The sequence below is a fragment of the Phaethon aethereus genome (genome assembly GCF_964289735.1).
Source record: "Phaethon aethereus genome assembly, chromosome: 6".
Lineage (NCBI taxonomy): Eukaryota > Metazoa > Chordata > Aves > Phaethontiformes > Phaethontidae > Phaethon > Phaethon aethereus.
In genome coordinates this window covers 27,923,563-27,951,432 of record NC_138580.1, presented here as the reverse complement: position 1 = coordinate 27,951,432, position 27,870 = coordinate 27,923,563, and the positions used below count along the sequence as shown (strand labels likewise).

Here is a 27,870-nt window from a genome sequence, read left to right as displayed (position 1 = left end):
TTCTTCCCAGGCACAAATGACACAACAGTTCCCCTCTGCTAATAACGTGTTTGTGACCTTTGTATTGCTCTCTGACTACTTCCCCTGCTAAGAATAAGCTGTGAAGAGAAGCGTCGGTGTGTGTAACTTCTAGGTTTCTGCTATGCTAATGAATTTTTTCCAGCTTTCCCTGTAAATTCAGTGGGACAGCCTACTGTGCAGACAACTGTCTTTTGTATTCTTAAATGCTAACATTAAACTTGTTCAGACTTTTATTAAAGAATGTTGAAGATGTTCTAAGTAGTCACAGCTTAACTCTTTGCATCCCTGTTCGCAGGGTGTCACAAGTGTATCTTGCTGTTGATGATCGTCTTGCTTCTCTGAAAACGGATACTTTCAGCAAAACGAGAGAAGAGAAGATGGAAGACCTCTTTGCCCAAAAGGAGGTAATGGACTATTTCTGCATCAGCAGACCCCAGGCTGCAAAGTGTGTGGAGAAGCCAATCAGCTCTAGTGTCATCTCTGGTCACAGAACCCTGACAGTTTTTCTTTTGACAGATGGAAGAGGGGGAGTTTCGAAACTGGACTGAGAAAATCCAAGCAAGACTGCTTTCATCATCATTAGACACACCTCAACAGCTGCAATCTGTTTTTGAGTCTCTGATAGCTAAAAAGCAAGGACTTTGTGAGATGCTGCAAGCCTGGAATAATAGGTAAGAGGACACATGTTGGAATCATGAACAACACTGTTACTGTGTTGATTATAGAAAGGAAGAGGTTCTTTTGTACTTTCTCTCCCTGTAGTGCTGTTGCTATATAGAGTGTCTTATGGTAGCTTGTCATGAATGTCCGCTACTGGTTAAGACCACAGAGCTGGTTGATTGAAAATCATTTGAGGCCAGATAATAGTATTATGCTGTAGAGGCCAGCTTGCATCTGAGAGGGGAGAGTGTCATTTGAATAAAGGTGGAAGTAGGGAGCATAGGAAAGCAATTAATTGAGTGAAATTATCTCAGAGGTGAAGAAAATGTTCTGGTTTTGGCCATTTGAAACATAACCTTGGCACATGTTAGCAACCATCTGAGTTTGCACTCAGGACGTATGAAGGTATGCTTGGCTGTGTTCTAGTATGGAGAAACTCTGTAACTTGTGCCTTTAACACTTAATACCTGTAACCTATCTTTTGATTATTTTTTCTTTTTTTTGTGTGTGTTTTGTTTGTTTGCTTTTTAAGATTGCAGGACCTCTTTCAACAAGAGAAAGGGAGAAAACGCCCATCAGTACCACCCAGCCCTGGGAGACTGAGGCAAGGTGAAGAAAGCAAGGTATGAGTAGCAGGCTAGAAGCTACCTTTTTTTTTTTTCTTTCTCCTGGGGCAACACAGTAGTCTTAAGACTGGCTTCAGTTCCCTTAGTAAACTTGTTTTACTGCATCATGTAGTTTTCAGCTGTAAAAGCTTGAATTACATCTTTTCCTAAAGATGTGGACTGAGAGCCATATTACTCATAAGAAGACTAAGTATGAACAGGATTTGATTATTTTCTGTGGTATTTGTGTAGTGTTAATTTGAATACTGACAGTGGAGAGCTGCAGTCATTGTCAGGTGTATGCCTAGATAGGAAGGAAGTCACCTCATTAGACCCTAGGTGTTGCCCTTGCGGAAAAGAAACGGCAAAAATTGTCAAGAAAAGTAGAGCAAAGAACACAGTAAGAACCGTTAATGAATTTGCAGGTTCCTATCTGTTCTGTGATGTATCCTGTATGAACTGGCTGAGGGGATGTATGAATGATTTTGGACTGCAGCCTCAAGAGCTCTGTCTAAGGGTACAGTTGCCAGCATGAACAACCACCCTTTGGGGAGCTGGTACTCTCAGAAAATGTCCGGACTGAAAGGCAGTACGATACAAGCATCATACAGAGAGGCTGAACTCCCCATATTTCTAACATTAGCAAGGTGCACTAAGAAACCCCATGAGACCCTGGATTTATGTGTCCTTTCCACTTAAAACATATTAGATGCTAAAATGCACTTAACCTTCATCTAGCAATGAGTAGGTTTATACAGACAAAGAGTGTAGTCTTTAAAATAGCATATAGAGATGATAGCAGTCATAAGCATCTTGTGAAGTTGGGTTGCTGTTGCCTTGTTTTTTTCATGTGGTGGCAGATACAGTGGCAGTGCAGTGGGTGGGAGTGTTCTGTTGTGGTACATCTGCTTTTGCAAGTGTTCCACAGAGGAAAGGATACAGCTTGGCATCAACATTGGTGTTTTGTTGTTCTGCCTAGATCAGTAGCATGGATGCTTCCCCACGCAATGCTTCTCCAGCACTGCAAAATGGAGAGAAAGGTCTGTTTATTTATTCATTTTTCTTAAGCTACCAAAAGAAGCTTGCTGTAATCCTTTCCCTGACGTAACATGGGAGCCTGTATCAAATTTGATAGAGAGACAGTGAAATCCCCATTGTATCAGGTGGGAATAAGACTATTTCTAGCTTACTATTATAAAAACCGAAGTCTGCTTCTAATATGAAGCTGAATTACTAATGACACTGAATTGGCTGGCAAGTGTTTTCCTTTGAACTTGAGTTTAAAAACTTTCAGAGGCTTTCTAAATAACTGAATAACTACATGGAATTTGGGAAATGCCTCTTGACTCTTCCATGAAGTGGTTATGGGTGCTGAGACCTCTTACCTGTAAGGCATACTGAGAGTTTGTGGGAACTAAAGGTAATGGGTATAAGCCTACGCAGCTTCTGGAGGTTATGTGCTACAGTGATCAGCTTGCCTATTCCTTTGCTCTGGGTGGCCTCGCCTGCTTTCCACGTAAAAACTTCTTGAAAGTAGACCCTGGTGGTAGCTTGGCCTGGGAGCAAGCATCACTTCTGACAGCCATGTAAAATGCTCTCTTCTGTCCTTAACTGTCCTTGTATTCTCAGAGGATCGTTTCCTGACTACTTTATCAAGTCAGAGCTCCACAGGGTCCACGCATCTTCAGCTGCCCACCCCTCCAGAGGTTGTGTCAGAGCATGTGACTTGTGCCAACACACTGTCTGAACAGGATACAACAAGCAGCTCAGAAGGTATATTTCAGTTGTGGTCTTGTATTCTCTCTCTTGCTTCTCTGTGGCAAGTGTATGAAATCTGATTAGAAAATGGCAAATCTGTTAACTCTGTGGTCTGCAACCTTCCTTCTGAATTTACAGCTTGAAGTTTGATATTGTGATCCAGACTTAACTTATCTCTGTTCCAGATGTGTTTGATGGACACTCACTGGGATCTACAGACAGCCAAGTGAAGGAGAAATCTACTATGAAAGCTATTTTGGCTAACTTTTTGCCTGGAAACAACTATAACCCCATTCCATTTCCCTTGTAAGTACTGTATAATACATATGATGCACAAAATTAGCAGCCTGGTCAAGTTGCAAACAGAGCTGCGCATGCTTCCTTTGCTCAGTATATAATTTAAATTATCACTTGGGTTTGCCTCTGAATAAGCTATAGAATTTCTTCAAGGCAAAAAGTTTTCAGTGTCCCTCCTAGGTGTTTGTAGGTCACCTGCTTTTCTTATTAATGATCCACCCTTGTGCATATACATTATCAGTTTCTCCTCCTCCTATCAGGCATACCTCCTCAGAACTCTTGTGGGAGGGGAAGGGGTGGGAGGAAGGTGCCTTCTAACTTCATTGCTGCAGGGAGGGAGCAGAAATGTCCTTCCTTAGCAAAGACTTACTAAAGCTACATGCCTGCCTCTTGTTTTTGCTTCCAGACCTCTTCTAAGGGTTGGACTCAAATTGGCGTTGTCTGGGTGTAGGTCAGGTTCAATGGCTACTGCATGTGCCCTCAAGTCCCCCTCTCATGTGAAAATGGGCAGGCTGGAAAGTCTTTCAACTACTTGGTCTGCGTGCTTTGTAGTGTTTCTTGTCTGACACGAGCCTAACGTTTGGCAGCCTGAGTTTAACCTTTGAATCCTACCCCCATGGTAGTAGTGGAGGCCGTGGGCTAATGAGGTAAAAGCTAAATGAATGCACCCTACAGATAAGTAAAAGAAAATTTTACAGAAACCCAGGAGGCTTTTGGGAATTTTCTATGCTAAACTGCTTGTTCATAAAAGATTCCAGGTTTGTTCCGTAACTTCACTCTGCGGGCTATGCTGCAGGACAGTCAAAACAAACTCGGGCAGGTTTTGGTGCCATTAGAAACAGTGGCTGCTAAACAGAAATAGATTCTCACTTTAACTTGGAGCTGGTCTTCTGATATGAGCAGCTTGCTTGAAGTGTTGATTGTCCTAACATGTTACCGTTGAGATTTAACCACATAGCTATGGATGTGTCAGAAGCTGATCTGGGGAGCTTTGGTTCCATGCTGAGACTTGCAGCTTGTGCCTGGGAGTGCAGTGATGAGATCTGGGTTTTGACCAAAACTTAACTTTTTCTTTCCACAAACTTTTATGATTTACTAACATTCTCCCTATGTTGTTTTCATTTAGTGACCCGGATAAGCACTACCTAATGTATGAGCATGAACGTGTACCTATTGCAGTCTGTGAGAAAGAACCAAGCTCCATCATAGCTTTTGCGCTCAGGTACTGGTGTGATTTTGCTGTTCATCTGACACATTATGTACTTTTGCAGCTTTTTATTATTTTAGGAATATTTAAATCCTAACGGTAGGGAACAAGCATGACAGAATTTCTTCACTTAGCTGTGTTGAGAGTTTCTGCCAGAGCTGAAGTTCTCTCTTTTTACTACTGAGATATGGAAAGTAGGTTTTCCAACTTGCAACTGGATTTTGGGCTTTTCTTGCTGAACTCTAGTACACAAAAATGAATTAGTTGTCTAGTGTTCCCTGTAATGTGATGATGTTAGAGACAGAAGTGCAACTAAATTTTGCTCAGCGCTCCACTCTGGAGGAAATACAACTGAGCTAGGGATCAACAGTTAGGTATTCATGTTGCAGTCTGTCCCTTGCCTACCTTCGGTTGTGGCAGCTCTTGCTACTACTCAGCTCTCCAAACCAGTTGCTTCAATAAATCTTGGAGTTTGTGTGTGACAAGGCAGCAGACTTTTAAAGAAGTGCATTCTTAAATTGTGGAAGAGGGAGAAACGCAGGTGTGTTTCTTTTTTTCCTGCAGTATGATCTAGAGCAGATTGTCTTCTAAGCGAACTAAGTTCTAATTGTAAGAAAAAATAGAGAGGTTTTTCTACTGTGGGTTTATTTTTTTTTCCTTTCCCCTTCAGTTGCAAAGAGTACAGAAATGCCCTGGATGAGTTGTCCAAAGCATCTCTGAAGAACAGTTCTGAAGAAGGACTACAGTCTTGGTACAACCAACAGGTTACATGCAGGGACTACAGTACACAGAGCGAAGGCACAATGATTGTAGTGAACAAGGCAAAACTAGGATGGGGAAGGACCCTCAACATATGCCTCTGTTAGGATCTCTGCATTCTGATGGAATCTGACACATTCTATGTAACCAATACATAGTTGCAGTACCTGAGTTTCCATTTCATGTCAGGGACTGTGCTGGCTCCATCAATGGATGCCTTGAGTGTGTGTATTACTAGGTGGTGATTACTGAGCCAGCTTACCTTTCCTGTGGTGATGTATGGAACTGTTGCTATGGAGCCCTGAGAGGTTTTTCTCAGGGAGGTGGAGGAGGACAACTTTGGAGAGTCCCACACTGTTACAACTTTAAACTGTATCCTCTTCCCTTAGCAGTACTTAGTGCTAGGCATGGAGGAGAAATAAATGCACAGGAGTAAAGCAATAGTGTCTTGGGTAGCAGTATTTGTTGGGCTTATGACATTTTTTCTTTCTCCTTTCAGCATGTCAGACAGTAAACCAAAGAGCAGTAGCCCTGTCCGCCTGCCTGAGGCTAACATGGGTCCTTCAAATCGCAGTGCAGAACCAGAACAGCGTAAGACCATTTTGCAAAATCATATGCTAATCTCGCCTCAGACTTGAGTCCACTTAACCTGGGTTCTAGCTCTTGTGAAAGTTAAGTTAGAACAAAGAAAATGCATTCTGAGTTGAAATTGTGGCTAGTCTTAGAGTTGACTTGATGTAGAACATTGGAAGGGGGAGTGTATTTGTTTTTTGAAGTCTGTGCCCATGGTGGCTTTCTCTGATTCTTAGAGATCAGACTATCATTCTCTGATTTAATATAATGTAGTAGACCTTGGGTTGTTCTTGAGTCTAGCTTGTTCAGTGGGGTATAATGCCCATAATATGTTCTGATCTCTTTTGGCACTGCCTTCTTTAACATAGTAGGATCCTCACTTCTCCATTTCAAAATATTTTAATTGTCATCTTTTTTTAAAGACACTTGCGGTTGGTCTGTGTTTTCAAATGACTCAGCACTCCAGAATGCTACTCAGAACACTAAAGTCAGCTAACCTGATGGATATTGATTACCTGAAGAATAGCAAATGAGTTACAGTTGAATGACATGATTCCTGCAGTTAGAACAATGAATGGACAATGCTCGTATGAGTCATGCTTTTAGCAAACTACCTGTGGAAATGCCAACGCCAACTTCTTTATTCCTTTTCACTCTAGCAAAGAAACCATCTGGTGTTTTATCTTTCTTCCGTGGCACGGGAGGGAAGAGCCCGGACCTGTCTTCCCAGAAGAAAGAGACCTTACGTGGTGCTGACAGTGCCTACTACCAGGTTGGACAGATGGGCAAAGAGGGAGCAGAAAACCAAGGAGCAGAGCCTCAAGGTACAAGACTGTTGAATCAATCTTCTGTCTTGGACTCTTACTTCTCCCAAACCTCAATCATACTAGTAAGACCCAGAGTGCATGCCTACTCAAAGCTTTTCAGCAGTCCAAGATTACTCAACATGCATTGAAAACGAATGGTTTGAGCATCAAATGTAGGTTTCTCCTAACGACATTGCTTTGCTTTAAGAGAAGGGAAATAGGGTCTTTCAAACCCTGGCAACTGTAGGGACATTGAGTAGTCTGGGCTTGAATGCCTTTGAATTGAGTTGACTATAATAAGTCTCTTTTCCTCGCTTCCTGTTTAACTTTCATTGTTTCAGCTCATGGAAAATGAATGAAGAGAAAACAAAGAGGAAGCTTGTACTTATGTTGCCTATGAACAGTACTGCCCTTCTAGCGTACATATTATATCATACAATTATAGCTGTATCTCTAATTCCCTATGTATAGTTCCCTCTGTATTCTTGAAAAAAGAAAATATTTTTCTTCTAATGTGAGTTTAGTGAGAAAGCCATGTAAGATACTACTTGCAATAGAAATGAACAACCCTGACTGGTCCCTTTTATGCCTTTAGATGACATAGATGGAGGAGATGGACAGAAGAAACAGCTGGTGAATCCCCATGTGGAACTCCGTGAGTAGTTGTAAATAATAAGTTGAAGTCCTAGCTGACAAACTCCTTTCTTTGTGCAAACGTAATGGAAATCTTGAAGTTAATTATTATTTTTTCTTAGTTTTTCTTTCCTGCCCAATACAAACCAAGAACAAGAGCAATGCAATTTTTGCTTAACATAATCAATCTCTCCATTGCAAAAATACCCCATAAAACTTTTTTTTTAAATTGATCTTTTGTCTGGGCACTTTCCCATGGTATATACTGTGAGCTCCCAGCTAAAAGGGGTTGACTTTCCTGTAAGTTTTCAATTTAAATCCTATTGGTTTCAGCTTCCGAAGTACAGTAGGCGTGAGTGAGGTATGTTTAGCACAGTAATATTCTTCCAGATATTAGTAAAATCTTTAAGTGTCACCTCAGGTAGTCAGTGAGTATTGCATGCTGTTAGGAAGACTTTTTTTTTTTTTTTGCAGAGTTTTCAGATGCGAATGCCAAGTTCTACTGCCGGATTTATTATGCTGGCGAGTTTCACAAGATGCGTGAAGTGATACTGGGGAGCAGTGAAGAGGACTTCATCCGATCCCTCTCTCACTCTATGCCCTGGCAGGCACGAGGTGGCAAGTCTGGGGCTGCGTTCTATGTGACTGAGGGTAAATGCAGCTTCTTCCTTCATACTTAAGAGGCTATTATTTGGGGATGGTAGTGGTTAGTGTGTCGTTGAATCTCTGATTATCCCTAGCCAGAGGGTTGCTGACTCTGAAGTGGCCACTTGGAATGGAAAGTTAAATGGATTGTTCTGGGGTCTTCAATATCAGATTATTTGTCTCTTTACATGTGCAGGAGAACAAAATGTAGTTCTGTTTCAGTAGTAGCAGCTAGGGAGGCCAGTTGAGCAGAGGGTTGTGCTCTCTTAGGCAGGCTTCAGAAAACAAAAACTTGAGTATAATTCAAGGAAAACTGGTTATTAAAGACACAGTGTTTCTTATAATCCCATATGCTATAGCTGATTTATAGGAGAGGTGTTTTTTTTAACCAGCTGATTCTAGGCCCCTACTTAAAACAAGTCTTGAATGGCAGGGTCTGTAGGCTGTTTATCTTGTCTGTTTAAGAAGCTCATATAGCTGAGGTAAATTTAACTTAGGCAGTCTCTTCTCACTGATTTGCTAGGAAGCTGAAATCCTGAAAGGCTTAAATTCTGAAATTCAGAATACATGAAGTAAAAAAAATTCCTAGAAATGAGTGTCTGTAGCGAAGGATTTAAGAAAATTGTAGTCCTTTAATTTTTCAAACCCCTTTAGCTGTGCAACAGTTCTAAAGAACTTGCAAAGAATACATCACTTACTGTATATAACTCTGTTGCCTCTGATGTTAAAACAGATGATAGATTCATCTTGAAGCAGATGCCTCGTCTGGAAGTCCAGTCGTTCCTCGATTTTGCTCCACACTACTTCACTTACATCATTAATGCAGTTCAGCAAAAGGTATTTAAACCCCCCCCGCCTTTTATTTTAGGTGGTGTTCTGTATTTTACACACCAGTTAACAGCTTCCATTAATCCCTTTCATTTAAGGAAAAGAAAATGTCAGAGGGTATGAATTGTACTAATAATGTGTTTTTAAGATGAAAAGTGGGAATTTTGCGAGAGCTTCTCAACTGTAATACACAGACAGAATAGTGGTGCCTCTAGTATTTGATTGCTGATTGCCTGTACACAGAGATCTTATCCCATGTCTTCTCTTCATCAGAAGCCCACAGCACTGGCCAAAATCCTTGGGGTTTATAGAATTGGATACAAGAACTCTCAAAACAACACTGAAAAGAAGCTGGATCTGCTTGTCATGGAGAACCTTTTCTATGGCAGGAAAATGGCTCAGGTAAGAGCCAGCTGCTCCCTTGCAGTGCAGTTCTGGGAGTAAGAGCAGGGTTACCAGTAGCTGTCCAGGCAACTTTTAACTTTGCATGTGCTGTCTGTATCTAGCAATGCTCAAAGGTGACAGTTCCTGCCTGTTTCCTCATTACATGATCCTCAGTAACTTGATGCCTGTACTGGCTAGTTCAGATAACTGTAGTGCAGGCTTCAGTTTTTAGAAGTCTTATTTGTCCATGCATCTCTGGTGTCTGAGAGAAAGCATTGCTAACCTTATTAGGAAAATTTGAAACCTTTTTCAGAGCTTTTAGAAGAACCAACTGGGATTACAGACTAATTTGTTTAGAAGGTAAGCCTCACTGACTGTGTAGTGGCAGGGAAACTAACAATGTTTTGAACCCTCTGTCCTCTCCCTGAACCACTTCATGTGTGGACAAGATTTTGAATTCAGTCTTGCTCTTAGTAAAGGAAAAGAGACCTTTATGAGGCGGTAGAATAAAGACCTTAAAATGCCTGGGGAAAAATACAGAGTTGATGCTGAAAAGGAAGTTCAAACAAATGTTGCTTCTAAAACTAGATAGTATCAATTCTCTTCACCTTCCCTTCTGGTGTCAGATCTCAAACAGGGGGTGTTTGTGGGAGGAAGTGAACTGAGGGAATTCTAGATAGACATAAAGGATGTCGTTGTGGGTTTTCTTTTTGTTTGTCTGTTGCTTTTTGTTTAAATCTTGAGCGTGGTCAGGCACTAGAACAGGGACCCAAAGAGACTGTGGACTCTAGCCCTGAAGTTAGACAAATCTTGACTGGACAGGGCTTGAACAACCTTCTCTAACAGGACCTGCTTCAAGCAGGGCATGGGACTGGAGACCTCCAGAGACCCTTTCCATCCTAATAATAGTCTGTCTCCTGCCTTGCCAACAGATGTTAAGCAGTCGTATGTGCAAGACCCACTTCCCTCTTCAGTGGCTTTACTTTTGTCAGCATTTGAGTCTGTAGAAGCTGGCTGGAAAACTGAGTTTACCCATACAATATAAAAATAGGGACACCCTTTCTCCCTTAAATTAGGCTAAATATTAATGAAATAACTTGCCTAAAATTTGTGACTTGAGATGGCAGAGCTTTCATGTAGGCTTACATGCTCCTCTCCACTCAGGAAACTTTAATTTTTGTAGTACAAAAATGTTTTTTGTTGATGGTCTTCCTCCTGCAGAGAAGGAAAGAGTTGTCCTGCTGTGTTGCCTTCTCAAACACTGCATTTAGGTATGCTGAAATCTTTAAACTTGCAGAACAATGGAACAAGTAGTGCTGTTCTCCTTTTGCAGGTTTTTGACCTGAAGGGCTCCCTCCGGAATAGAAATGTTAAAACAGACACAGGAAAGGAAAGCTGTGATGTAGTACTGCTGGATGAGAACCTTCTGAAGATGGTCCGGGACAATCCTTTGTACATCCGTTCTCATTGCAAGGCTGTGCTGAGAGCTTCCATACACAGTGATTCCCAGTTCCTCTCCAGCCACCTCATCATTGACTATTCCCTGCTGGTGGGTCGTGATGATACCAACAATGAGCTGGTTGTTGGGATCATTGGTAGGTTGTCTTCTGTATCTTCTTGCTCTTCTGGTTTAGGTGTTTATGGTACTTAGAACTGTACCACCACAGAGGTGTGTCAGGCAAGCTTGTCTTCTCCCTGATGGAATACCACTCTCACTTCTCATGCGTCGTCAAAAGTGGAAGCAGGAAGTTTTCTCTCCAGTTCTTGTGTGGGCTTGCGTTAGCATTTGCATTACTAAGAATATACGCAGGAGGCCTGACAAGTAGTGAAAAAGCAGTCAAGTTGGTGTTTAACCTAAACTTTGACTCCAGTTGAAGTAGGGAAGGTTAGTTGTATGCTTTTATGTGTTTAATCTTTAAGTTAGTAATGTTTACATAGCCATTTAAATTTTAACTTGTGTGGAGGGAATCTAAAGAGAAACAATATTGGTAGAGATGGAGGACGGAAGTTAAATGTCAGGGGATCACTTGTGATCATGTAGTCTGACCTGGATAATATGGGTGGCAGCACAGTAATTACCTTGCCACATCCTCTGACTTGTGACTGGAAAGTACAGCCTCATCTTTAAACAGGCAAACTTGTATTGTGCAAAAGACTTGGAGATGAAGCCATACTGCAAGATGTAGAAGTGACTCTTGGAAATGAGGTGCTCTTGAAACCTAGCTCAGAAATGCTTCCAGATGAGATCTCAAGCCAGGAGGTCTGGATTACTCTTTTCCTGATAAAGCTTGAAAGCCATTCCAGTAACACTTCCCATTGAGAATTGAAGTCCCAGCTACAAAGAAATGCAAGTTTTTATTACTTTCTAGTTTTGTAGACTAGTTTTTTGTACAACTGTAATTACAGTTGTAGTCAAATGTTAGGAGATATGTTTTTCATTACTGGATTTCATTAACTTACTGCAGCTTCAGCTTTGCAGACAAAGATGTTCATGTGCCTGTAATGACTGAGCATGCTCTCTCTGAAAGGGGCTTGGAAACAGTTCTGAAGTCTTCTTGCAGCCCTCTCTTCCCATCAGGGTCACTGATGGTGTTTCCAGTCCTCCATATCATGAAGTGAAATGTGTTTGCTTTCTGTTATCAAACCTGTAGGTGGCTGCAATGATGAGGAATACTACTGGCTTAAATGGATAGCTGTCCAAGCCTTGATGCTGATAGCTGTTGCAGTAAAGTAGTGGGAGCTGTTATGGCAAAGTGGGGCTTCTTGATATGTTTCTGGGATGAGGATCAGCTAAGTGACTCTTATGAGCTAAATTCAAGCTAACTGAGCCCTTGAAATTCTAACATGGATACAGACAGAGAGGCCTGGGCAGTCTGTTTTTGTAGAGGCAGGAAGAGTTGATTGTGATCTTGCTGGGCTTTTTGAGATATTGCATTCACCCTACCCAAATACAATGAATACTCCACAGAATGAGGCAACTGGTAGGAGGAACGCTGAAGTTTTGGCTATGGAAGCCTAGTGCTTTCTTGCCCTTTTTGAGGGGATGTTGGTAAGTTTTAGAACACTGTTACTTGGGTTCTAACAGATACGACATGTTTGTGTGTGGAATTTTTTTTTTTTTTTATTGCAACAGACTACATTCGCACTTTTACCTGGGACAAAAAGCTTGAAATGGTGGTGAAGTCGACTGGCATCTTGGGAGGACAAGGTAAGCCCAGAATGAAAGCAAAACTTTTGATCATGTTTCCTTGTTACCTGGAAGCTTCCACTATTAACTGTGCTAATAAAGCCACAACTTCCCCACCATGCAGATTTGCAACACTAGATTGAGTTGTCCAGAACAGGGAAAGGAATAACAAGTTTCAGAAAGATTAATAGATTGATCTGCCTCCATGAGTGACCTTTTAAGTACTATTAATTCCTGGGAATGGAGTAAAGGAATAATAATAATATAATAATAATCTACTTATCAGACTGTTCCTTTCTGTTTCTTAGTTACCAACTACTCACATGCAAACTTAGTCATCCATACAGAGATACTAGCAAAAAAAACTTGCTGCCTGATTTCTGAAGATGTTTTGAGAGTCTAGAAAACCAGATATACTCTGAGCTATTAGGGTGGAGGAATCCTTGTCAAATGATTGCTGCCTATGTTTTGAGGAGCTGAGGACTTCCCTTTGTGGAAGTGAGTACAGTACCTTTTGTGCAGCATTGCCTAGTGTTGGCCACATGTTAGTAGGAGGGCTGGAAAGAGAAGGGAAGGAGAACACTTGATGTAGTACTGCTCAAGTGTCTAGAGAAGATAAGAGCATGTCCAAAGAGTGAAATTCTTCATGTGAGAAATTTGCGTCTCTGCTGGGAAAACCTCAAAGACTTGTAAACAGGAGAAGAGAAAAAGAAACAAACTGATCAGGGCTGATGTAAAAAGCCTAGATGGTTCCTCCAACTTCAGGTATCTCAATTCAGTGTTAGGGGTCCAGACCTTGATCTGTCTTCTCCTAAATATTAAACTAAAAATCAAAAAAAAAAAAAAAAAAAAAAAAAAAGGCAGCTGATAATGCTTGTTGGTTTCAAGACCCTTCCTTGTATAGTATGCCTTCATGATTACGCTGTCTGGTGTTGTAATCTCACGTGACGTCTGTCTGTACTGTAGTATACTCTTTAGTCCATTTCTAACTGCTCTTGACTCTTACACATTAGGTAAGATGCCAACTGTGGTCTCTCCAGAACTGTACCGGACCAGGTTTTGTGAAGCTATGGACAAGTATTTCCTGATGGTGCCAGACCATTGGACAGGACTGGGCCTGAATTGCTAAGCTAAAGCCCATATTGGGAAAGCACAAGAGGACAATGACATTATAGGCCACTCTTTTTCTGTGGTCTGTCCAGCAGTAAGCAAGAGGATTTCAGTTCCATGTCTACACTGACCATGTGCATCATCATGTGAAGTGTGAAATCTGCTTGTTGCACTTTAATCTTCTCCTGGAGGCTGATTAGCGAAGCAGCCTCACTAAGGATCTAAGCTGTAAGGTACCACTGAACAGCATTGATTAGAGACATTCCCTCTGTCAGTAGGGAAGGTGATACTATCTCCATGTAAGAGCACTGAAACATACTATCCAGTTCATGATGGTGTCGAAGTACGTGATCTCTTTAAGTCTTGCACTGCCAAAGTGGTGTTGAGTATGAGCAGCTCATGTTTCTGTAGTGGATGTGTGGTACTGCAAATGTGAAATAAATCCCCCCGCTGTGTGTGGGTGGGTGAGAGAAGAATGAAGTTAATTCCTGGGTTCTGCTGTTGTTGCAGTGGTCTGTAGTTGACCTGTCTAGGATCCATGAATAACTTGTCCTGCTTATGCTCTGTAGCTTCAATTTTTTCCTGGGTTTTGTAAACAGTATTTTTTTTCTTTAAAAGGCAGCTCCACAGCTATAATGCCGTATCACTACGTATTTTAAGTTATATTACTGCAGTACAACTCTGTCTTTATCTGTCATAATTTCATTTTAGCAGAATCCCATAAAAATGGGTTGTCAGTCATCAGCACACTGCAAAACCCAAAACATATCCCTTCAATTCTAAACAGTACTTCGATCTGAATGTTGCCCAAATCCCTGGAAAGAGGTAACTAAAAAGATACACTCTTTATTTTAACAAGACTTGAATAATTATAGTAATGAAGCTGATTAACCCTTTCCTTAGCAGAAGGCACTAAGTTGCTAGACAAAATGAAGCATACTACCTTAGAGTGACAACTTTCTCATTAATGAAACCATCACTCCCTGGCAGATCACTTCAAATCCATTTCAGTTCCCCAGGACTTTCAAACAATGCATTTACCTCATGGTGAAACTTTGCCAGGAGAATGTTTTTCTTGTATTTATGACATGCTGATGAGAATGAGCATCCAGATCTCATCACATTGTGCAGTCCCAATGGAAAAACTGTCTCTTCAGCAGTATTAGATTTTTTTTTTTGCACCACTGAGATGAATGTAGTAAACTTTTTCTGTAAAAAGAAAAACCTGAACTAATAGATATCTTGTATGATGGATAAGATGTGCAGAGATCTGTGAATCTCTGTTATGACAATAAGCACTTCTTCCCATTTTATTAACTTTTACCTGGTTTTGTAGGTGATGAGTTTACTTTTTAGCTTCATTATAATATAGGCCAGTAAATAAGAGAGGGTTTTATGAGTTTGAGAGGTGAGAATACTGTCCTTTGACTTCCAGTCTCTGATGGAGGGACTTGAAACAAACGTGGAGTCTGGGATGGTATAGCTCTGTATGACCACTTGCTTGTTCTGACCAGTTGCCTCATAATACCATCTTCACTGTAACTATGGATTGAAATGTGCATTTTGCTCACTACTTCTGTGTTAAGTATTTTCTTCTGCAGCAGATGGTGGTCGCTCTGTTCAGGAGTGACAGCTGGGCAACACTGAGAAAAGAAAATGCCAGCAGTGAGAGTTGAACTGTTGTTTCTAAAAACAGCCAGTGCAGCTCAGGTCTTAGCTGCTGGGAGACAACAGTTATTTGGGTTGGAAGAAGTCTTCCGCAACCCATTGCAAAGCTCTACTGGAGGGTAAGCAAAGATGCTGACTTAGAATACTTTCATTTCTGCTACTTCAATCTTTCTCTGTACAATACAGTCATTGTTTCTGGGGTGCAGTGTTGAAGGCTGCAGCGATGTGTGCTGTGGGAAGTTGACAGAGTACTTGCTTCCTTTTGCCCAGAACCCTTTCGGTCCAACACAGTGCGTCAGGTACAGCTGACCACCTCTGGGACACATCTTGCCTCCTGTGTTGAAATGTACTCCCAGGGTGGCTAGCTGTGTGTGAGGCCTTGTGTAATGCGGAACCAACCAGTCCGGTAGCTCAATGCTAGTCTCAGTTTTGTGGCTTCTACCTTCTGTCTTGGTTCATGAATGTGAAAGAGCATACCATGCAGCCTGAATCTGTTCCAGTCTCAGTTGAAGTTTACATGTGTTCTTCCTCCTTCCCCTTCCAAAGTTTACAAGGAAGAAACTTGACTTGCCTGACTAGCTAAGGTCACCCAACAGCAGCCGGTTATGTTTGCTTCCACCTTTGTCAGTATGTAGATTGGTTGATGGAGCATGAATATGAGCAGTGTCATGGCATCTGCACTAGGCTAATGTAGAGCTGTGATCTGCTAGCGCTGTCTTGTCATCAGTAATCCTTAATCCAGTGATGTGTGGCTGCTCTATTCTGCTTGTCTTTGAGTCCCAAGCAGCTGGCTCTATAAGTGACATGATCATCTGACTGTAGCTAATGTTTCCTTCTATGTGACAGCATGGGGCTCTCAGCACTGTAAAAGTGAGAACTTTCCACTGGCCAGCTGTTTTGCAGCCTGTGAACACAGAGCCCAGGTGTGTGAATTGTGACCTTCCTAGACTGAAGTTATAGCAATTGGAGAGATTTGCAGGAGTGATCTTGATCTGGCATCAACAGCTAACTTTGGGTCAGGATGTGGCTGATAGACTAGTCCTGCTCAGACTGCAGTAAATAGCAAACTACTAGTCATGGGTAACACAGTAGCTGCAGTATCAACTGGAATTGGGACATCTTTGGCTGCCATGTGACATAAAGCTGTAAGCATTTCTTAGTGATTTCAAATTCCAGAAGTTGAACAGATCTCCTCAAACGTTCCCTTTTCAGAATAAGAATTGTCCTGGCGTTTCACTTGCTACAAAGCTGACTTTCTCAAAAGGGAAGCAATACTTCATGTAGAAGAGATCTTTGAGAGAGTTCCTTGTGGGACTGTGTCAGGTCTGTGTCCCGGCAGCATGCCTAAGGATGTCCTAGGGGAACAGCCTAGGTATTACATGAGACCTTTGATTACAGGGATTTTTTTTTTATTATTTCTTTATAACACAGGTTTAGCATATAGGTGTGTAAGCAAATCCCAGTTGCAGACAAGATGACTGCATTTCTTCAGAGCTACACTGGCTCTTTCTCTTTTGTTGTTTTGATCTGAGGCCTTGTGACCAATGTCTAAATCTTGTCCCAGTCAGAAGCGATGACTTGCTTTGAGTCATTGTGTAGACAGCAGAATGCCTTGTAGTGGCTCAGTGATGCATTCTGTCCCCCAAAAGCACATGAGGGACTCTTGCTGGTTAAGTAGCTCTGCTGGGCACAGAGGAGTTACCTGTGGAACAGACTCTCCTCTGTGAGAATGACCAAAACCAAATGAATCGCTCACTAGCAGGTGGCCAGACTAATCATTATTCAAAGCACTTAATGTACCATAATGTATGTATTTCTAATCTACTTTGGTTCAGCTGTATTTTATAAAATTGATGTACTAAACTATTTGAGAATAACTGCCTTGACTACCTGGAGAATCAAAATGTAATGTATATAGATACAAATAAAGTGACTGAAATATACTTGAGTCTATTCCATGTGGTGGAGCAGTTAGGTCTTGTACATAGGACCCCATTTTCTTGATCAGAGGCTAAGCCTTCTGCTTGCTCTGCAGCAATTGCTTTGTTGGAGGTTGCCAGTTTTGTGTGCAGTGTAAGCATGCCTGTTATGTCTCTCTGCCTGCAGCTCGTCTCTTCTAATGGAGCAGGAGCTCTGGGAAGCTCTCCCGGTCGGGGTGGTAGAATGTGCAAATAACCTTTCATGCACTACTCCCACCTTCTCCCCAGCTGCTTTTCAACACACAGTGCTGCATGAGGCAGGGAGCCAATTTTGTCCAGCAGATGATGGTGTTGCTGTGGCCCAATTCTTCCAAGAGATAGAACTCATTCCGCAGGAAAAATCTCCAGGTATTTCCATAGTTTTCTCTTAAGTGAACTAGATAAAAAAAAAAAACCAAACAAGGAGGTCTGAAAACTAATGGCGTATCTTGATTGCTTCATATTAACCTGATATATAATAGCCTCTTCTCTTAAAGCTAAAAATTATGTGTCATTAATTCTGGAAAGGGGACTTGTTGGTTCTTAGAATATAAAACTCAAAATCTGAAACTGAAGGATTTTACTTGTAATATGTGTCATCTCCACTTGGCTGGTGAGTTTGAGGTTTTTTTTATCGGCTGTAGTATGAATCTGCATCAGAAGCTGTCTGACCATGGGGGTTTGAGCAAGGCAAAAGGTGGGATACTCAATTCAGGGGCAGTGCTGCCTTATGCTGGTGTAAGGTTGAGTGGTGGGACTTGAGGGGCTTCTGGCACGAAGTTGAAAAGCACAAATGCAGGGTTATCAGGACAGCAGTCCTGTAATACTTACTGCCAACACCTAGTAAAGGCTAAGAGTTTGCACTCTAAGTGAAGCTTCTTTTGGTCGGTACTGAAGTAATCGATATTAGAAAATGAAATGGTAATAGCATTTGTTTTCCACTAGTGTGGCTGATGGTATAAGACGTTGGTCAACTCCCCCACTGCCACCTTGATTTAGACAATACTACTGTTTAAAAAAAAAAAAAAAAAAAAAAGGAAGAAACAGTTGGGATTCAGCATCTCAGTCTATGCTGTAATGTCTCAATTTGTAGAGTCCTGTGGCATCCTAATGTGAAGATACACAAGCAACAAGGAGTACTTCAGTTTAAGTCAGTGCAGATACAGAGTAACTTTGCACAATGATTTGGAAAAGCCAGGCCATCCCTCATTTCTCCCTGTTTTCAGGACACTGGAAATCTGGCACACCAGAGATTCAAGATCAAGCTGTGCTAGACACTGATACTAGCCTAGTATTGCCATTAAGGTACTAAAGTAATAACAAAATGTGAATCTAGGGTCTCCAAGCTCCCACTGTGGAGCCTTGGTTTGTTGTCAGATCTCTAAGGAACAAAAGGAACCAAAAAAACTCTACACTTTTTTTTTTTTTGGTGGGAGGAGGTTTGCCTTTATCTTGTGTGCCTGGAGGCAGAGACTGCTTCTCAAAAGACGAAGGATGACAAACGGGTAAGAGTGGGTTGGGCGCTTGTTTGGTAATTCAGCAGAGCAGCAGAGTCAGAATGAGCCCCAACATGTACACCCTGTTACGACGCCTTGTTCTCCAGCCCGTGCTGCCTCTCATGGCGTGAAAGTCTTACACCAAGTGATGTGAGTGAGGGTAGAAAGCAATGCTTAGTTTGACTGATGAAAATTAACACTGAAATATCCTTGGTCATGAATAATCATTCTACATACTGAGTCTAAGCTTTGCAGAGCTCCAAGAAATCTCGTTTCTTACACACCATAAAGCCAGTGTTCTTGAGTGCTTCCAAAGACATAGGGTTTGTCATCCTGCAAAACCATGCTTGTTCACACAGCTTGTGCCAGTTACAGAGGCTGTTTCTCTGTGTAAGTTCTGCAGTGGCCTACAATAATGCATAAAAGCAGAGCTGTTAGCAGCCAGCCAACTCCTTGTTCCCTCCACGTTTTTCCCTTAGGTGAGATCCTTTCTTGCTGGTCTGTGTCGTTTGGGGAGCTACTTTCATTGCACCTCCTTTTCTGCGATTATAGGTAGCTTCTCTTGGATGCCATGCTTGTAGATCTCTGTAGGTAAACTTGCATTATAAGAATTAGCTGATACAAGGTCTCTGGTCCTAACCTGAAGGTTCTTTCTAAGCCCAGTCTGAAGGCTACCTAACTAGTCCTTAGTCCCCGCAGCCTTAGCAAGCTATCTCCTGACTCTTTCCAGTTGTTTACAGCCGTATTAAGTAAACAAGTTCTGGAAACAGGAGAAATGTGCTAGGTATGCAGGCGCTGTGGCGTGAGGAGCCCTGAGGGGAATGAATAGAGCTTTGGCAGTGAGAGGTGTGTTGCAGTCGATACTCTTAGGGTGACAGAACTGGCTGTACATGTAAATATGCAAGATACGTTGTAAAATCTCATTGCTATTCTGAAGGAGAGATGTCTAGGCTTAGTAATTACAGCCTCACCTTTGAAGATGACTTGTGTGGGTAAAATAGCAAGTATGTAAAAAAGCAAGCATGTCGGTAGAAGAAGAATGCAAGGGGAGAGTATAAAAGCTGATTTATGACAATTATCATATTGGAAAGTTATTCTTACAGAAGGGTGTGTTTTGGCTGCCAGAAACAGAAGAATCCTGACTTCAGCTCTGAGGATGTTGTGGTGCTTCATCGATGAAGCTGACAAAGAGAAGTTGGGAGAAAGAGGCACAAAACAACACTGCTGAAGTTAAAAAGAAAAATGAGAACCCCCCAAAAGAGGTAAGAGTGTGCCTGTAGCTGAAGTAGTAAATTACTGAGAAATACACCCTACCATTCCCTAAAGCGTTTAGCCTTTGGTTACCTGCACATAATCCTGAAATGGCAGTTTTGAGTGAAGTTTCCAGGACTTTGTCTTCAAAATGGAACTTCATGTATTACAGGATCCTGCATGTTGTTATTTGTGCTTGTCATAGGGACAAAAGAATTTAAAAGTTTGCTGCAGTTAGGAAGCTCTTTTCGCTGCAAAGGTAGGTGTGAGGAAAAACTGACTGATTAGTGGATACTTACAGCAGCAGGTTACAGATTGTTTTGTTTTGCTTGTAAAATGCAAGCTGATGGAGGGCCTGCAGGAGAGCGGCTCCCGAGTCATCGCTGCCACCTGCTGCCACTCCAGTTCAAACTGTTAATTCATCCTCTAGTGCCCAGGCTGGCTATACGTTTCCTTAAGTTACCGCACAGGATATAAAAATCGTAGGGGAAATCGTAGGGTCTTAGTGGCAGTTCTGTATTGTTTTCCGGGTGTCTAAATGTGCTGTGAATCCACCTCTGAAGAGGTGGAGGACTGAAGTCCCGTAATAGCTGACTGCGTACTTCAGTGAGGACGGGTATCTCTCCTGTTAATATCTATGGTCAGTAAAAACACGATGGCTGTATCCAGCACCTTGTCGAAGAAAGGCTGTTTGTACTCAATTTGCTTCCCAGATTCCATCTGAAATAGCAAGAACTGAGTGGTGATCTCAGTACGTCTGCACAAAACCAGTTTACAGCCTTTTGTGATATGAACACAGTACTCTTAATTTTTTTTTAAATTTTGTACAGTGAAAATAAATTCTTAATTCCATGTTATCTGCTAGTTATATGTATTTCTATAGTAATGTGTTTTTACAGATCTATTCTATAGTAAATAGTGGTTGAATATAGTATTATAGTTGCTTTACCAACCTGATCTCCTTCTATGACCAGGTGACCCGCCTAGTGGATGAGGGAAAGGCTGTGGATGTTGTCTACATGAACTTTAGTAAAGCCTTTGACAGCGTCTCCCACAGCATGCTCTTGAAGAAACTGGCGGCTCGTGGCTTAGACAGGTTTACACTTCGCTGCGTGAGGAACTGGCTGGATGGCCGAGCCCAGAGAGTTGTGGTGAACGGCGTTAAATGCGGCTGGCGGCCGGTCACAAGCGGTGTTCCCCAGGGCTCGGTTCTGGGGCCGGTCTTGTTCAATATCTTTATTGATGATCTGGATGAGGGAACCAAGTGCTCCCTCAGCAAGTTTGCAGATGACATCAAGTTGGGTGGGAGTGTTGATCTGCTGGAGGGTAGGAGGGCTCTGCAGGGGGATCTGGACAGGCTGGATCGATGGGCAGAGGCCAACTGTATGAGGCTGAATAACAGCAAGTGCCGGCTCCTGCACTTGTGCCAGGGGAGGTTTAGACTAGATATTAGGAAAAATTTCTGTACTGAGAGGGTGGTCAAGCATTGGAACAGGCTGCCCAGGGAGGTGGTGGAGTCACCATCTCTGGAAGTATTCAAAAAACGTGTGGATGTGGCACTTCAGGACATGGTTTAGGGGGCGTGGTGGTGTTGGGTTAATGGTTGGACTTGATGATCTTGAAGGTCCTTTCCAACCTTAGTGATTCTGTGATAGTATTTGAAGAGTGATTACTCTCACCATAGGAATGTCAGAATTAATGACTACTATAACTTATATTTACTTGTTTAGTTTTTGGGGAAAACTACTTTTTTCAATATGTCTCATCAGTATTTGGCTAGAGCTGTCTTGTGTGCTTGAGATTGTCTGTCAAAACAGCAGACAGCTCTGTGGTTCTATCTCAGAGCTTTCTTCCTTTCACTGGCAATGGCAACTCTGCCCATCCTTGAATAGCATACCAAGCCTAGTAATAGCCCTAACAGCAAATTAATGATGAATATTTTCATACCCAGTTTCTGTAGGCACCCTTATTTATATGCATAAAATATACAGCAAATGAAGGCATATGTTAAGGATTGAATCAAAGGCAATTTAATGACTGGCGCTGTTTTTACTAAAGGTACCTTCAGAAAAAAATCAGGCAGCTTAACTGTTTACTACTCTTGACTCAGCCCTGCCCCTCTGTTGAACTGCAACCACTGAGTGGGTAATGGATGCAGCTGAGGAGCCAGCACGTGCTCCCTTCTAGAGTCCCTGCCAACCTTCGCAGAAACAGAAGGCTGGGATCGCTGATCTGGAACACTGCCCCATAGGGATCCCTGAGAGGGAAGACTTACACAGTACTGTCTAAACCTGAGAGTGAGCAGTAAACCGGTCTAGTAATGCCAACCTGTGTTAAAGATGCAAAGACAATTAAGGATCAAAATACCGATGTCCGCCTTGCATTCTATAATGGGTGTTAAAATGACTAATACTGATCTACACCAGTATCGTTTGTTGGTGCACTTATGGCTTCTGAAGCTTTCAGGTTAGGACAAACTGAGCAGTTAAAACTTGGTTGTCTTCTAAACCCAGTATGCTTAGGGAAGTAGGGGACCTGCTTGTACTTGGTGATAGATCTGGAGTTATTTCTAACTTTAAGGGCAAGTATGCTGTAATTTAAGATTAAATTTAAGATTAACCTGGCCTACAGTTTGCTGTCGTATGATGTTTCGTGTTTTTGTCTTGCTGTCACATTACACAGGGAAATTGTACACCGAGACGCTATGTTGTAAAATAAAGTGTTTATATGTTTATGCACACAGTATTTTTCTGCACAGGTAGGGAATTTTTTTTTCCCCATGCATTCAGATGTTGATGTTGTAGTATAACCTCTCATGGCCCACAGTGGTATTCACAAGATCAGAACTCTTCCACTTTTCTGCAAGTACAAAAGCAATGGAAAAAATATTTTTGAGGAAGGCCTATAAATGTTTTCTTTAAGACAAGCTTATTCTGTGAGCTCAGTGAAATTTGCTGCCATTGTCCTTATTTTACCAGAAAAAAAACTTTGACTCTTTGTTTCAGAATCAAATCTGCATTTCTCACTTGTCCAAAATTTTAAAAGTAATTTTGTTAAATTCCTGTATGTGCATTGCAGTATTTACTTAGTTTTCAGCCTGTTAGATCCCTGTGCTCTACTACTTATTCTGCTACAGGATAACATTCTGAAGTAAAAGTTGTGCAGAATACCTGCCGTTAAGACTCTTTCCTGCTATTTAACATTGAAAGTAACACTTCAGCTCTGCTCTTTTCTGCTATATTTAGTATGATGCCCCTTTATTCTCAGCTAAGCAAATATAGGTACAAAGTCCTGTAGGAATCTGGTCTTTTCTGTATAGTGCACATGCATGCTTATGTGCTGTGGCTTAGCCCTTAGCCTTCGAACACCTTCAGAACAGAAAGGTGAAAAGGTGATCAAGCGCCTACCGGTCTTAACTGAACCGAGTGCAGCTGTGTGTGTAACACCACATCCTACGGAGAGTTACCACACCTTGTGTGATGTCTCAAGCATAAGGACCCGTGTTATTACAGCTGTAATTCCCCACATGGGCCTTGTTCTAACAGCAGTGGCTGTAGAACAGGGTACTCCACGGCCGCAGCTGCGTGGGAAGACACTTACGCTAAAAGAGAACAAGGCAGGATAGGCGGTACTGCCGGAGCGTTGTGCCAGATCGTACTTCTTGGCTCTAGTGCCTGGCCAGGCATACAGGTACTTCTTTGCATGCTGTTCCAGGCTTGAGCCCGAACAGAAAAATTGTGTGCTATAAACACAGTTCACTTGCTGTAGTATATAATTGGAATAGCGAAGTCATTCAAGACATAATCATGCAGGAATCAAAGGCAGGATAATAAAGTAAGCAAACATAATTACCAAAAAGAGAGCATTGAATTACAACTGCAGAGACAGGCTGGGAATATAGTAACTTTTCTCCATGGTTTACATAGGGTATTTTTCTAATACAGCCCCAGTGAAAATGAAACACAAAATATCCTGGACGTGGGCTTCTGTTACTGAACTAGCTGAGATCTTCTGACATAACAAAAGTAAACTAGCTACCTGATGAAAAAGTTATCTACCTAGGATGGCACGATGGGGATGGCTTAAGGTGCACATAACAAGAGGAAGGAAATGTTTTCTTTTTCTACCAGGATTATAAAGGCATACTATGAAATGCATACTACAGGGAGAAAATTGTTTTCTGGAAAGTCCAGGTCAGCTGTGTGAATTTCTAATGGTTGAAAGCATCTGTAATCAATTCTGTTTGAAGTGTGTTCCTGTTAACGTGTCTGGTATTTCACAAGGATGGAAAAGAACAAGGTTATTCTTTATGTGGCTCCATGGTAGCCTATGATACGCAGAAATTATAGCTACTTCATGTAAGTCTGAGCTGCTTTACGGAAAAACAAGATTCTGCTTTCAGTCCCCTAAGCCCTAGAAAGCAGAGAACATCTTTAAGGCAGTATTTCCCATTCCAGCTCAGTTGTATAGTAAGAATTCACCAGAACTAACTTACTTTTACTGTGTATCATACTCTAAAAAAACTCCAACCCCTACTTAATTCAGCTGTTGAATATTTTTTGAAACACTGACATTTAAGTAAGGTAGGGATTTTCTTACAAGATGTGTTGGCTTATGCCAAATGTTAACAGACATGACTTGCAGTTTTAGTCAAGAAATAGTATGCACAATACACTGATCATATACATTCATTTAGGAAACACTCTTCTTTATGCACAACTAACTAATTAATTTCTATTGGCAGCTAATAACATATAGAGAAGTGTACTAGAGCTTAGAAAATTAGCAGTACAAGAGTCTGTTTAACGTTGGGGGTAAGTACTTAATATCATGTTGATGATTCACCTTTAGCTGTTTATTATCCAAAGTGTGGTGGCTCACATACAGATGGAAGAAAAAATTAATAATGCATTCTAGCATAGAGAGAAGGCCAAGGCTTAAAGTATTTGGACTTGGAACATCCCTGTTTTCAGATGCAAAGTTTCAGTAAATGAAGTAAGTTCTTTTTGTGGATTCCTGTTGAAAACTTTAAATATTAAAACATTTTAAGTCTTTTTATAAACTGATAAAAACATATGGAACTTCCACAACTAATTAAACCTGAAGCATGCCCATGAATGGGAAAAAAAAAAAATCAAACTTAGCAAGTTTGATCAACCCATGATCTTTCCAACTGCAGACCATATGAACTCAGTATGTTGCTTGAAACTTCTGCTATATTCTCTCTATTCTGTTTTTATGCCTTAGCAGCGGTAGAAGCTAAAGGAGCCAAATGTTTCTTGGGAACTTTGTTTTAGTATAAGGCATCATAGCTAATGAGTTCAGTGACATGGAACAGCCATGGAAGTTCTTTTAATTAAAGCAAAATAGGATGCCAGAGATAAATTTGAAAGCCATTAGTCCTCCGTACGTACTAGGTCACCTATTGTGCAGCATACAGGTATGGTGTGTTTTATGATACGCTGCCCTTTCTTTGTGCATGTGTAGTTACACGAGAAGGAGAAGGTCCAAGACCAGCCTCGGGGTCAGCTGCTTGTAACTGGAGAAATGGGGTGAGGCTGCCAATGTTTGATACCCAGACAAGGCCTAAGCAACAGAGGCCCTGGAGCATGTTGGGCCCTGCTTTGACTCGAGACCTTTTGTGGCGTTCGGTCAAAACCCACAGGTCATTGCACTTGTCCACCCAGTTGAACAGTCACAGCAGAGTGGCGCTAGGAAAGAAGTGAAGAGTAAGGGGTAATAAATGCTATCCACCGGGAGAAGTGGAACAACCCCGGTCATATGATGAGAGTAAAATTGAAATTTACTCTTGGGAGGAGAGAGCGGGACTATGGAATGGTGGAACATTATTTAAAAATCAGAGCATTCATTCATGTACTGTTTCAGATTCCTCTTCCACTTGGTTTATTGCTTGGATATGTGAATTTGAAGGTTTTTCTTTTAAAATATGAAATGAACCTTAAGTATCAAAACAGTTACTAAAATATGATTATAATTTGTTTTGAATTATGTTTGGCACTTTGGCATTGGGGGTGGGGGAGTATATTCCAAACTATTTGTTCAACAGTACAATTCTTCATTGAATTTTGAGAAGATTTTTGATTATTCTGGGTGGTTTTTGTGGTTTGGTGGTGGAGGTTTGATTTCTGAAGAATGAGGCAATGCTGACACCTCCATGATTCTACCTGAGAAAATGGAGGGACATGGCTACTTCCAGATTTTCTTATTTAAAAATAGTGCTGCTCCAGAACTATCTTGAATAACCAGTTTAGACCCTTGACTAGTAAAAATTTGATCATGTAATTATGTGAACTTGCCTGGAGAGAAGTTTGGCAATAGAACCATGTATAAAAAGTTTTATTTCCTTGTAGGGCTAGTAATAAAGGCAAGATTTTATTACTCGCTGCTTACTGAGAAATGTGAGAAAGGGCAGCTGGCAAAAAAACGCATGAAAACTTGGAAAAAGTTCTTGGAAACCTCTATCATGTATAGCTCCCTCTCTCTTCCTGTTCTGAAGATTACTTTACTTTTCCCCCATACACATCCATTTGGTCTCTAGCTTAGAAATTTAAAAAAGAAGTATGCAAAGAGAATATCATGATACAGAATTAAGTCTTAAAAGTGAACTTTATTGATATTTAAAATAAATCCTCTTCCCCCCAGCCAAAATGAGTTTCCAAACTAGTAGCCCAGATGAAATAAGTCAGTGTAGAGGATATTTTGATGAGGACAGTAGTGCTGTCTTTTCATAAGTTATCTATATGCTTCAAATTACTAAACCAGAAGGAAGTGATGAAGTAACACTTTACAAAAAGCTGAATTATGAATAGAGCCCTCGTAAAGCCAGAAAGTTCTTATGTTACCATCACCTTATGGAGGAGCCTGTTGTGAAGCACTTTTTTTTTTTTCGTACTAGTCTCTTCCTGTTAGCAGAAATTAGATAAACTGTACAAATGTCTATACTAGGTTACTTTTGATTGGATTTTTAACAGTAGGATCCTAGAGCATGTAACCATGACCTCATTCTCCAGGAACTGAATTCACAGTTAACCATACATGCAAAAACTGACCAAAACCAAGTTTGTATTAAAGCCACAAACTACCAAAATCTTCATTTTTGATTGTGATTGAGTTTGGATGGGGGAAGGTCTACTTCATTAAAAAGCAGATGCAATACATTTTCTGTTTCAGAGAAAAATATTGCAAAACCACAAAGCAATAGATGCAACCCTGAACACAGGGGAAGATGTATTTGAATGTCTCAAAGTTACTAGGATCTCTTCCTTTTATTTCTTGCTGCCTTCTTTATAAAATAAATTACTTGTAGATAACAATATATTTACAAATTTGTAATACCCACACTACAGTGAAGAGTCATGCCAAATCTAGATCCACGGAGAGCAGGGAGAAAAGTCAATCTTACAAGTTCTCAGCAGCATTTTATTGAAAACACAAAACATTTCAATGTTGAACTCTTAAATGCAGCAGGCATTTTACAGTCTTCTGTAATTTTTCTTGTCTATTGAGAAGCTATGAAAAAATATTATTCTACAGCGTGGGAATTCTATTAAGATGTATAAGGAGACATTGCCATGTACAGTGTTTATTATTAAATTAAAAAAAGGCACTTGCTATCCTGCTTGCCTAAGATTATATAAAAAAAACAAACCCCTCAAAACATGTCTGCAGAGAAAGGAGAAGTGGTAATACCAAAAGTGGGTAAATATATCCACAGAATACATTCATATTTAAAAAGGCAATAATAAAGTTATGACCTAATAACTTAAGCAGATGCTTCTATGGCATAACTTAAATTTTGAAAGCCAATGAAACACTAAGTTTGGAGTCCTGGATTTTTTTTTGGATTATTTAAAAAAGAAAATTAAAAACCCCACAAACCAAACAACCAAAGAGACTCTTCAAAGTTCTCTTCCCTCCCAGCACCACCCCCAGTGCCACCATAGAGTAATCCACTCAAGGGCAGGAGCAATGTCATTCAATAAACCTATCCTGCTATCAGTTCT

The 27,870-nt window shown here is 41.1% G+C and overlaps 1 protein-coding gene across 1 annotated transcript in view; it reads left to right on the top strand.

Annotated features, from left to right (window-relative positions):
- PIKFYVE (phosphoinositide kinase, FYVE-type zinc finger containing) overlaps positions 1 to 13,544 on the top strand; it is a gene marked incomplete at both ends in the record, with an annotated part of 62,046 nt that extends 48,502 nt beyond the window's left edge. Inside the window, 17 exons of the mRNA XM_082001716.1 lie at positions 317 to 425; positions 538 to 692; positions 1,214 to 1,304; positions 2,266 to 2,326; positions 2,916 to 3,059; positions 3,230 to 3,350; positions 4,468 to 4,563; positions 5,219 to 5,299; positions 5,807 to 5,898; positions 6,540 to 6,704; positions 7,282 to 7,341; positions 7,794 to 7,970; positions 8,698 to 8,801; positions 9,066 to 9,194; positions 10,510 to 10,771; positions 12,310 to 12,384; positions 13,377 to 13,544. Of these exons, the coding sequence (XP_081857842.1) occupies positions 317 to 425; positions 538 to 692; positions 1,214 to 1,304; positions 2,266 to 2,326; positions 2,916 to 3,059; positions 3,230 to 3,350; positions 4,468 to 4,563; positions 5,219 to 5,299; positions 5,807 to 5,898; positions 6,540 to 6,704; positions 7,282 to 7,341; positions 7,794 to 7,970; positions 8,698 to 8,801; positions 9,066 to 9,194; positions 10,510 to 10,771; positions 12,310 to 12,384; positions 13,377 to 13,492 (2,038 nt within the window). The remainder of the gene's footprint in view (positions 1 to 316; positions 426 to 537; positions 693 to 1,213; positions 1,305 to 2,265; positions 2,327 to 2,915; positions 3,060 to 3,229; positions 3,351 to 4,467; positions 4,564 to 5,218; positions 5,300 to 5,806; positions 5,899 to 6,539; positions 6,705 to 7,281; positions 7,342 to 7,793; positions 7,971 to 8,697; positions 8,802 to 9,065; positions 9,195 to 10,509; positions 10,772 to 12,309; positions 12,385 to 13,376) is intronic.
- Between the last annotated feature and the right edge of the window lie 14,326 nt (positions 13,545 to 27,870).